The sequence below is a fragment of the Loxodonta africana genome, chromosome 15 (genome assembly GCF_030014295.1).
Source record: "Loxodonta africana isolate mLoxAfr1 chromosome 15, mLoxAfr1.hap2, whole genome shotgun sequence".
NCBI lineage: Eukaryota > Metazoa > Chordata > Mammalia > Proboscidea > Elephantidae > Loxodonta > Loxodonta africana.
In genome coordinates, this window is record NC_087356.1 from 10,352,114 (window position 1) to 10,364,623 (window position 12,510).

At 41.7% G+C, this 12,510-nt stretch overlaps 1 protein-coding gene across 2 annotated transcripts in view; it reads left to right on the forward strand.

Annotated features, from left to right (window-relative positions):
• Positions 1-200: 200 nt before the first annotated feature.
• MRPS9 (mitochondrial ribosomal protein S9) overlaps positions 201-12,510 on the forward strand; it is a 65,338-nt gene continuing 53,028 nt past the window's right edge. Inside the window, exons 1-2 of one of the 2 annotated variants that reach the window (XM_064268576.1) lie at positions 201-378; positions 8,138-8,317. In XM_064268576.1, the coding sequence (XP_064124646.1) occupies positions 244-378; positions 8,138-8,317 (315 nt within the window). In that variant the 5' untranslated portion in view covers positions 201-243. The remainder of the gene's footprint in view (positions 379-8,137; positions 8,318-12,510) is intronic. The other variant, XM_003413609.4, reaches the window with a different exon arrangement.

Here is a 12,510-nt window from a genome sequence, read left to right on the forward strand (position 1 = left end):
TGCTCAGCAACGCAATCCCTTCAGAACCGGATCCCAGGCAGGGGTGGAGTCGGCCACGCCCCAAGGGCTGGCCCCTCCGCGCACCCAATCAGCGGCGAGCCGCCGGCACGCAAACACGCCTCCTACTCGAAACATCCGGGCAGCTTTTCCTCGGGCCGCCTCCTGCGCCCGGAGAGTCGGCGCCTGCGCAGTCCTCAGGCTCCGCCCCTTGCCCCTCCCTGACCCGGGTCTCCCTCAGCCAAGATGGCGGCTCCCTGTGTGTTCTGTGGTCCTGCAATCGCCTCCCGGTTCTTTCTGGGAGGTAGGGTTACTCTTGCCCAGGGGCAAGGCATCTGGAAACCAGCGGCAGCTGAGTTGCAGGCCGGTACCAGATCCCAGGTAAGGCCTCGGGGAACTGGAAGCAGTGGTCCCCGTAGCGCTAGGATTCGGAGCCGGAGAGGATTGGGAGAAATGGACGGACTAAGCCCCCCGCGAGCCGACCACCTTCTCCCGGCATCTCCTGTGTCCTTAGACGGGGACCCTAGGGTCTTAGCTATTTAGTAGATTGTAGGGTCTGAGGTTGGGGGGCCGGTGGGCATTGGCTTGCTGCGGCCACTCGGGAGGTCGTGGCTGGTTTTCGCGTGCAGACGGAATTGCAGCGACCCCTTTCCCGACTTGGCCGCCCGGCTAAGGGGATTCCCTGCCTCCGTGTGGTGTTGAGTCCTGAGCCTCGCGGGTGCATCGTGGACCAGAGGGAAGGAGAGGTGCTGCTAGGTACCTGCGGGAGATCGCGGCAGAGGCTGTGGGTGGGAACTAGCCTCCTGCGATGGAGAGGACTGCATGGAGAAAGTCAAACAGTGGTGAGGGTACCGACTTTTAAAGTGCCTTGCATCTGTGCGGTTTTTGTTTTCTTGAGTTTCCCTAAACTTTGTGGCGAGCTGGAGGCCACAACTTGTGCACTTCGCTTACTCCCGTTGGTGCTGGGAAGGCAAGTTTCCAGCTTCACGTCTGGTGGGATGATAGTGCCATTCTCTGATGTGGGAACTCAGAAGGAGGAACAGGACTTGAGAGGGAAGAACATGAGTTCAGTTTGGGATATATTATGTTTAGACATCTGTGGGATATTCACATTCCCAGTAGGCTCATAGATAGGCAGCTCAGGAAGAAAACGGATTGGAGATTTAGAAGCTCTTACATCGTAAATGGCAATTGAGGCCTTGGAAATGAATTGGATCACCTAGGGAGGGTGTTGGAGCACTGGTGGCACAGTGGTTAAGACCTCGGCTGCTAACCAAGAGGTCAGCAGTTCGAATGCACTAGCCGCTCCTTGGAAACCCAGTGGGACAGCTCCACTCTGTCGTGTAGGGTCGCTATGAGTCGGAGTCTACTCGATGACAACTTGTTTGGTTTGGTTTTTGTTTTGGGGAGGGTGTATGGAATGAAGAATAGGCGGTGGGACAGAACCCTGAAGGAGAAACAAGACAAGGAAAAAGAGCCTCCAAGAGATGGACAATGAGTTGCTAGAGGAATAGGGGGGAAACCAGACAGTGTGGTGTCATAGAAAACGAGAAGAGTGCTTCAAGGGAGGAGACTGATACAGTACCACATATTGCAGAGAAGTCAGGTAACTCTATGCTCTAAAAATTATATTGGAAAAGAATACCGTATTTTTCTCTTTTTTAAAAATAATTTAATTTAAGTCGACCATCCAGTCATTTATCATTTTTGTGTGTGTGTGCTTAATGCTTTTTTTTTTTTTTTTTTAAGTGTAGGTAACAGTGTCAGTGCAGCATTTTTCATGAATACAATTCTTAATGGGTAAATATCCTGGAAGTCTGATTATTTTTCCATGCATCTCTTTGAGTATCTCTCCATTGTATACACATATTTATCTATTAAAGCTACTATAGCATACAGAATGTTTTTGTTGATGCTTAATGTGCGTGTGTGGGGGGGGGGATTTTTTTGGCTAACTTTGTTTCTCTTCTCCCCACCCCTGACTTAATACATATCCTTCTATGTCATTCTCCGTGTTCTTGTAATCATATATAAATGTATGTGCCTATTCATACTTTTTTAAAAATATGGGGCCATATTGGATTCTTTTCTACTTTCTTATTTTCTTATTTACAGTATATAGTAGAAACCCCCAGTCTATCTAATCTGACTAGATATAAATTCTATCAATTTAAAGATACGGTTGCACGAAGAGCAAGGGATCAGATAGCAAGAGCAGTAGTCACCTGTTGTTGTTAGTTGCCGTTGGACTCATAAGTATGTGTCTAAAACTTTTTTTTTTAACTGCTGTGCACTGTTCTGCTGTATGGGTGTATTAAAGTTGATGTAAGAATTGATAGACGTTTGCTTTGTTTCCCTATCTTGCCTATAGTAAAGTGCTGACGTAAACATCCTTTTATAGGTCTTAGGTACTGATGCTTTTATTTCTGTGGGAGAGAGCTCCAGTTGTGAGGTTATTGGTGCAAAGGATGCATGCATCTTAAGTGTTAATAGATGTTGCCATAAAGCTTTCCAAAAAGTCTGTAGCGATTCCCATTCCATCACTGATGTAGGAGAGTGCCCCTTTTATTAGCCCCTTTTATTACCAGCATTAGGTAGTATCGCCTTTTTTTTTTTTTTTGACAGTAAATAGGTGGAAAATGATTTTGTTCTTGACTGATCTTGAAAAAACCTTTTTTTTTTTTTTCCTCTCTTTTTTCCTGATATGGCACACTGTTACTGAGCACTTTACCTTAGGCAGTGAAGTAGACGATTGTCAAGTGAACAATCACTAGACATTATCCATCCTTGGCACTCTCACAGGATAATCTGAGACTAGGGGATCCCCGAATTCAAGAGTACCACCAACAGCATATGTTTTGCCACAAGGAGTATAGTTAAGATGTAACTAAGACTTCACTGATTCCTTCAGACCCTTAATGATGCCATATAGGTGGCTAAAGACATTTATAAAGGGTTTTTTTTTTTTTTTCCTGGCACAGAGTTTGTCATTCTTAAATATTAATTTTTCTTATCACCTCTCTCTCCAACATTAGTAGTTATATTTCTCTTGAGGACTTATGTGTCATAAAACCATGACATTTTTAATCACTTCATGAGAGTGATTAAAACACCATGCCTATTTTATTCAAATCTGGGTCATAGTCTGTTTAGAGGTTACAGACAACATCAAAGAAGGGAAAGGGGAGAACAGAATAAAAGTGTGTCTCATACAGAGTGTTTTTGTATTTTATATGTGTAACTCTGTACAAAGTGATGATATAAACAGTAGATATTGTTGTGAGCCACAGTCAAAAAAGTTTAAAAAATACTGATGCAAGGAAAAAGAAGTTTGTTGAGCTGTGACTCCTCGGCGATCAGTTGGGCTTCCTCTCTAAAAGATTATTCTTCCTACATACCAATCTTGTGGTATGCATGTTTAAATTAATGCTCAATACAATTACAAATATCTGTGTCCCACTTTTAGGGCAGAGGAGGGAATATTACTTGTGAATGGCCAAACTTTTCAGCATATAAGCCCATGAATATCACAGATATAGTATATAGTAGAGATTTCTGAAAGTAAGCCAGTGAAAACCCTGTGGATCACAACTGACGGATCTGTATCTGATCATGGGGATGGCGCATGACCAGGCAGCATTTCATTCCGTCGTGCATGAGGTCGCCGTGAGTCAGGAGCCGAGTCAGGGCCCAACTCAGCAGCAGCTAACGACAACAGCACACTGAAGAGTACAGAATTGCAATAGCTAGTTTAGACTGGAGTTGTAGGGGGTAGCGTAGTGGTCACGGCCAGCTTCCTAGAAGAGGTGACAGTGAAGTGAAGTCAAGCTTCTAAGAGCAATTAGTTATATGAAAAAAGAGAAGTACTCTGTTCTAGGGAAATGTGATAGGTACACAAAGGTGCAGAGATGTACAGAGCAATAGTGGCTTTGGGCAACAATAAATAATTGGTTGTAGCCTAGGGTTTTAGTGAGAGAATGGTGAAAGATGGAGTTGGGAAGTTGGCAGAGGCCAGATTATGGTCTATTTTGCTATGCTAAGATACTTAAATTTTTTTTTTTTTGTCACACATAAAATAGTATTGGCATTATAAGCAGGCAGTTGGCAGTACCCTTTCATGGTATACTACAACGGTTACCTATGAATTCTAAAATTCTCTATAAATGTAACTTACTGTAGGAATGCTAATTTAGCTTTCTGTAATGTTTATGATCTTTATAATCAACAAAAAGCAGTAGAGCAATTTCTATTTGAAAAATATTGCTATGAAATATAAGTAGGATACCTGCTTCATTTTTATTTTCTCCAAAATGATTTTTGCTAAGCACTTTGTTAGTGCTTAAACTCTTAAGTTTTTATGGGGTTAATATGAATTTTCGTTTGGGCTGCCCTGCCACAAAAGAAAGATTAATGACATTTGGTGGCTTAGCCCTTGCCTTTTGGGGTAATTTCATTGGAAACACCTATCTGTTTTAAGTATCTGCTCCTTTTATCTCTGATCTTATGAGCTCCTGGAAGGTATAATATCCTATACTAGGTAGAATAAGGCGCTGTCTTTGAAGTTGTATCTTCTTTTTTTAAAGATTCGAACTGCTGACCTTTTCGGTTAGCAGTCTGAGCTCTTAACCACCGTACCACCAGGGCTTCTTTTTAAGAATAGAATGTAGTATTCTTCTCCTTGTTTTAATTATGGGAAATACCTCTACATTAAAATTTGTGTTTTCTTTATGTAACAATTTACAGATTTCTTATGCATAGACAGCTTGATAGATACTACCATCGTGTCCACCTCTCTTTTCTTTATAAAACAAGATAAACAAACTTCCATACTCCATTGTTGTGATTAGGATGATGAATGTATTAGTTGTCTATTGCTGTAAAACAAATTATCCCAAAACATAACAGCTTAAGACAGCAGACATTCAGTAACTCACAGCTTCCGTGGGTCAGGAATCAACGTGCAGCTTTAGCGTTGTTAGGTGCCATCGAGTCGGTTCTGACTCATAGCGACCCTTCGTACCACAGAACGAAACACTGCCCGGTCCTGAACCATCCTTACAGTCGTTATGCTTGAGCTCATTGTTGTAGCCACTGTGTCAGTCCATCTCGTTGAGGGCCTTCCTCTTTCCCGCTGACCCTGTACTCTGCCAAGCGTGATGTCCTTCTCCAGGGACTGATCCCTCCTGACAACATGTCCAAAGTAGGTAAGATGCAGTCTTGCCGTCCATGCCTCTAAGGAGCACTCTGGCTGTACTTCTTCTAAGACAGATTTGTTTGTTCTTTTGGCAGTCCACGGTATATTCGATGTTCTTCGCCAACACCGCAGTTCAAAGCTGTCAATTCTTCTTTGGTCTTCCTTATTCATTGTCCAGCTTTCACATGTATATGATGCGATTGAAAATACCATGGCTTGGGTCAGGCTTACCTTAGTCTTTAAGGTGACATCTTTGCTCTTCAACACTTTGAAGAGGTCCTTTGCAGCAGATTTGCCCAATGCAATGTGTCCTTTGATTCTTGACTGCTCCTTCCATGGCTGTTGATTGTGGATCCAAGTAAAATGAAATCCTTCACAACTTCAGTCTTTTCTCCATTTACCATAATGTGGCTTATTGGTCCAGTTGTGAGAATTTTCGTTTTCTTAACGTTGAGGTGTAATCCATACTGAAGGCTATGGTCTTTGATCTTCATTAGTAAGTGCTTCAAGTCCTCTTCACTTTCTGCAAGCAAGGTTGTGTCATCTGCATAACACAGGTTGTTAATGAGTCTTCCACCAGTCCTGATGCTCCGTTCTTCATATAGTCCAGCTTCTCAGATTACTTGCTCAGCATACAGACTGAATAGGTATGGTGAAAGAATACAACCCTGACGCACAGCTTTCCTGACTTTAAACCAATCAGTATCCCCTTGTTCTGTCTGAACAACTGCATCTTGATCTATGTACATGTTCCTCATGGACACACTTAAGTGCCCTGGAATTCCTATTTTGCTTTATTGGATCCTATAAAATGCAAGTAGTAGTAGTAGTATCATCAAAACCTGGCAAACTTCATGGGAATAATGAGAATCAAGATCAGGCCAAGGGTGATCTCTGTGAGTCGGCGGCCAGACATACCTCCACTCTTTAACCTTTTTCCCAGTTCTGACGCCAGTCTCCCCTCCCACGGCACTTTCTACTTCCCGTCTGGGTTTGGTAATCTGTTGCAGTGACCACATAGAACTCACAGACCACTAAGTTGCTTATTAAGGAACAGGTACATCTCGGGATCAGGATCAATAGGCTACAACTCAGGAATCAGGATCAGGAAGCATGGAGGCAAAGTCTGCCTTCTTCATTGCAGGACAGCTCTCTCAGCTCTTCTTGGCCCCTGGAGGATAGGCTTCTCCCAGCCCCATCAGGACAGACTCCTCCTGGTCCTCTCAGGACAGGCTCCTCTTGGCCCTGCCATCTGTTGCCACAGGCTCTTGCCCGGGCCCCTTTTGGGCCTGTAGCTGCTAGCTCTGCAGCTGGGCCTCTTCAGGGCCTCTTGGCATCTTCAGTCTTACAATCCTTGACCTTGACCAGTGTTACAGCTCTTTTATGAGGTTCCTTGCCTTCTCTCTCTCTGTTTCTGCTGCTGTCTGTCTGTCTTCTGTTTCTTCCTGCGGCTTCTCTTCTTGCTTCTTTCTGTCCGCCTAACCTCTGTGGGGTTGGGTGCATATCTGTACACAGCTCCTGGAAAGTTTCACGGCAGGCCCCTCCCAGCGGGGGGCAACAAACTGACCAATCCCCTCTCAGTAGGCCACAAACAATTCATTCCAAGACTGAATTGGAGGATTCTCTTCCTAGGTCACTGTTGTGGTTAGCAGGATTCAGTTCTTTGCCAGTTATTGGACTGAGGGCCCCAGTTCCTTGGTGGCTGTTAGCTGGAGCCCTCGCTCAGTTCTTGACATGGACGACCTCTCTGTAGGGCTGCTGACAACATGGCAGCTGGCTTCCATAATGAGCAAGAGAGCCTGAGCAAGATGGAGGACAGTCTTTTGGTAACCTAATCTTGGAAGTGGCATCTCATCTCTTCTGTATTCTGTGCATCAGAAGCAAGTCTTTAGGTCCAGCCTGCACTCAAGCGGAGGGAGTTGCACAAAGGCAGGAACACCAGGTGAAATATTACTGCCTCGGGCAGGGGGAGGGGTGGACTTCCGGTGCCACAACATAAAAGGACCAGCAGCAGCAAGTGTGATATAATTACTGATATTTTAAAAGTATGTGAATATTCTTGTTTCTAGAGTTAGCCTGTTGAACCAAATCAATAATAAGAAATGTTCTTAATGTTTAGTGAAGAAATTTCTTCCTCATATCTGTTTAATATAAGGACCATGGTCTAAAGTCTAAAGCTAAGCTAAACCTGTTATTGTAAGGCATTTCAAAATAGGCCATGTCTGTATCCTAAAACAAGGTTAATACCCACAGGCTAAGGTTACTATTCCCATGTACCTGCCCGTTTACTCAGTAATGTCTTCTGCTTCTTATATTGTATGTTTGCATGTGCGTTTGCCTCTTCTTTAAAGGAGTATCATTTTACTCTTAATTCCATGTGTGTCCAATGTCACAACTTACTTGACATTCACCAGTCAGTATCAAATGCGAACTTTTATAGTAGGTACAACCAAAACAACCAAACCACTTGCTGTGGAGTCGATTCTGACTCATAGCGACCCCATTTGTTACAGAGTGGAACTGCTCCATAGAGCTTTCTTGGTGTAATCTTTATGGAAGCAAATTACCAGGCCTTTTTTCTGCAGAGCAACTGGGTGGGTTTGAACTGCCAACCTTTAGTGGTTGTGTACAGCCCTTTGTGCCACCTAGACACCTTTTATAGCAGATAAGGAGGTGGCCTGTCGCTTACAGGTGTTTTTGTTTTTAATGTGTTGAAATGCTAATAGTTTAAAATACTTGATGAGCACAGGCGTTTAAGAAAGCGTTTGAGCAGAAGACAAGTTCTAACAACTTAGCAGGACTTTTACCTTGTTTCCGGACTTCTGTACACTGAGTGCCACCATTAAAAAAGACAACTGTTTGAATATTCTGGTTCAGTTAGAGAAGATGGCCTACAAGGTAGCTGTTCAATTAAAATCTTTTTTTTCCATTTATATTTTCTTTTAGATATTAAGGCTAAAACACCTCACAGTTGTAAAAACAAAGAAAAATGTTGCAGCCTCAAGACCGGAAAAGTACACAGTGGATTTCATTAAAAAGCAGATTGAAGAGTTCAACATAGGAAAGAGACATTTAGCCAACATGATGGGAGAAGATCCAGAAACTTTCACCCAAGAGGACATTGATGTGAGTATGGTCCCTCTGTTAGAAAAGTAATTACTGCAGAGTTTTAGATATTGAAAGCACTTTTCTTCAACATGAGCCTCTTATTCCCATGTAGATTTTAATCAAACTGTCAGAATGAGGAAAAGTGCCACTATACATTGTCACTTGGAACCGTGGTTTGTAAGAGAGATGCTAGTCTTACTTGAACCATGATAAAGAAAAAATGATACAATGTAGTAAATTGTAGAATTTAGCTAGAAATAGATACTTTCCTTGAGTTATGGTCCTAGGAGCCACTATACATGCTTATGTACTACTCAGAGACGTTTATCCTGTTCTGTAGTCTTAGACTCAGCTTCCTTGCGAAATGATAAAACAGATGGTAACGGACATTTAGTCACTTTTATAGGATATCCCATAAGTAAACCTTGGCCTAGTGTTTCAGTCCACTTTAGTGTATATTTGAATTTTCAGAGCGAGAGCACGTTCTGAGTGATTTGGGAATATCTGTACCTGTTCTACTCTTGAATTACACTTGGTAAGTGTAGTAATACTCAGCAGTACTTTTTTACTAGATCTCCCAAGGTAGCTGGTGAAGGAGTTTTAATTTAACAATAAGCTTTGAAGTGTCTTCTAATTTTTAAAAAAGATAAGATGTAACATCCTGTGTTGTTTTATGTTTAACTGAAGAATAATGTCTCCGTATAGATTTAACATTTTTGTATGATTTTAATAATATCATGATTTTATGCATTTTAGTTTAAGTCCTTTTTCAAGATATCTTTTTGTATACCTTTCCTAAATATTTGTAAATATTACTGAAGTATTCTTCAAGACCCCAGATCAACATTTTGGACTCTACCAGAATAACCTTTTAGGTGTTGGTAATATGGGGGTATGGCCTTCATGGCTGCTGACCTGTTTTTGAATCTTACGATAATATGGGGATGTTAAGAAAACTACTGTATTTTCCACAAGTAATGTACCCACGCAAATAACTCACCCACACATATAACACGCATAATGTGCCTAGGAAAATAACACGCGATAGAGTTGCGTGGTTGGCAGAAACGTATAATGTGTGTTATTTGTGTAAAAATATGGCATAGTGGTTAAGAGTTACAGCTGCTAACCAAAAGGTCTGCAGTTCTAATCTACCAGGTGCTCCTTGGAAACTCTTTGGAGCATTTCTACTCTGTCGTATAGGGTTGCCATGAGTTGGAATCTACTCGATGGCAACAGGTTTTTTTTTTTTTTGGTTTTATAGTTTTTTTTTTACCACATAATATCGGTTCAGGCAGCATACAACCGCATGTATGTCTGTGGTCCCACAAGGTTATAAAGTAGAGTTCAGAAATCCCAATTGGAGAATGGGACATAGTGGACGTAACTGGATGTAGCAAACACGACAGCTTCCCACATACAACACGTGTATCTCATGTCTCTTGTATAGAAAGTGATTGTGCTGCCAGGCATATAGTGGTGCAGTACACATATAACCTATGATATGTGCATCTTGATAGTCAAAATCTAAAACATATGTTACTGGCTTAAATGTATGTTCTGTACTGTGCTTTCTAAGCATCATGTTTAATTATGTAAGTATGGAAAAAAGGAGAAGTTCTAAGACTTTAAACTTTGAACCTATTGTTCTTTCTTTCTTCATATTTGCCTCATTTCATAGGTAATAGATACCTGGCAATATCCAGAATACATCATTTTTAGCTAGATGCACAGAACTAGATTCTGCATACTCAAAATGCTGGATTTTTTTTTTTAAGAAGACTTGCAGAAGAAGACTTTCTCCCTCCCCATTTTATAATGTGTGCTTTAGAAAGATAGAGAGCGTAGGAAGCATCTTGGCACAGTCATACTACAGTTTTTTTCTTTTCCAAATACAAATATAATGTCTGCTCCCCTAGTCTTCTCTCCTGAGACAGCTTCTTTTTCTTTTTGTAATAGCTTTATTGAGATAATTTGTATACTCTACAGTGCACCCATTTAAAGTGTACACTTCACTGGTTTTTAATCTTTTCACAGAATTGTACAACCATCATGGCGATCAACTTTAGAATATTTTCATCATCCCAGAAAGAAACCTAGTACCGTGTCTTAGTTACCTAGTGCTTCTATAGCACAAATGTCAAAAGTGGTGGCTTTAAGAAACAGAAATTTATTTTCTCACAATTCTGTACCTAAGAGTCCAAATCAGGACCTTGGCCATGTCTGTTCCTTCCTTGTCAATAGTTCTGAGAGTTCCTTGGTTCCTTGGTGTTCCTGAACTTATAGACCATCCTCACATGGCGTCTGTCTTCTGTGTGTATTGTATCTGTGTCTATTCTGATTTTTTTATAACTCAGAAGTGATTAGGTTTAGGACCCACCCTACAATGTTATGACCTTGTTAACATAAAAAAAAAATCCTGTTTCCAACAAGATCCCATCCACAGGTACAAGGGCCAGGAATTCAACACATGTTTTGGGGGGACACAGTTCAGTCCCTAACATACCCTTTAGCAGTCACTTCTGAAGCCCCCCTTTCCCTCCTGCGTGCTGCTCCCCAGGCCTAGGCAACCACTCATGCACTTTCAGCCTCTATAGATTGCCTATTCTAAGCATTTTCTATAATGGAATCATATAATATATGGTCTATTGTGACTGGCTTCTTTAATCTAGCGTAATGTTTTCAAGGTCCTTCCGTGTTGTAGCGTGGATCGGTACTTTATCCCACTTTACTGCTGAGTGATCTTTTATCTGTGGACCACATTTTCTTTGTTCATTCATCAGTTGATGGACATTTAGTTGTTTGCACCTGTCGTCGTCGTTACGTGCCATCGAGTTGCTTCTGAATCCTAATGACCACGTGTACAACAGAACGGAACACTGCCCAGTCCTGCCCCGTCGTCGTGATCATTGCTATACTTGAGCCCATTGTTGCAGCCACTGTGTCATCCATCTCATTGAGGGCCTTCCTCTCTTGCCGACACTCTGCTTTACCAAGCATCATGTCCTCCAGTGACTGGTCCCTCCTGACAACACATCCAGAGTGTGTGAGACAAAGTCTCACCGTCCTCACTTCTAAGGAGCATCCTGGCTGTACTTCTTCCAAGACAGATTTGTTTGTTCTTTTGACAGTCCGTGGTGTATTGTTAAAATTGATAATCTAAGGTTGATGCACTATTAGTAACTAGAGTCTGTAGTTTACATTAGGGTTCATTCTCTGCATCGAACAGTAGTGTGAGTTTTGACAAATGTATAATGTCATGTGTGTCCTCCATTACAGTATCATACAGAATAGTTTCACTGCCCTAAAAATTCCCCATGCTCCACCTATTTATCCTGCCTCTCTGTCTCCCCCGGAACCCCAACACCCACTGATCTATATGCTATAGTTTTTCCCTTATTCAGATTGTCGTGTAGTCCTGGAGTCATACATTATGTAGCCTTTTCCTACCGACTTCTTTCACCTAGAAATACGCATTTAAGGTTCCTCTGTGTCTTTTCATGACTTAATAGCTCTTTTTTTTTCCCTGCTGAATAATATTCCGTTATATTGATGCACCACAGTTTGTTGAGAGACACCTTGGTTGATTCTAGTTTTTGGCAGTTATAAATAAAGTTGCCAGAAACGTCTGTGTGCAGGCTTTCGCGTGAACATGCAATTCCATCTCATTTGGGTAAATGCCTAGAAGCATGATCACTGGGTTGTATGGTAAGACAATGTTTAGCTTTGTAACAGAGAATTCAGTCTTTCACCGTTGAGTGTGATGCTAGCCACTCATACATGCCCTCTGTCAGGTTGAGGAAGTTGCTTTCTATTCCTAGTTTGTTGAGTGTTTTTATCATGAGGGAGGGAGTACTAGGTTTTTTTAATTGCTTTTTCTGCTTCTACTGAGATGATTGTGTAGTTTTTGTCCTTTATCTTATTGATATGGTGTAGTACATTCACTGATGCTCATGTTGAGTCAGCCTTGCAATCCTGGGACATAGAATCCTTTTTATGTGTTTCTGGAGTCAACTTGCTAACATTTTGAAGAGGATTTTTGCATTTGTATTTATAATTGATACTGGTCTGTATCCAGTACTTATATATACATAAATATATATATATGGATACATATATATATATTTTCTGATTCTGGTATCAGGGTAATACAGGTCTCATACAATGAGTTGGGAAATGTTACCTCCGCGTCGAGTTTTGGGGGAAGAGTT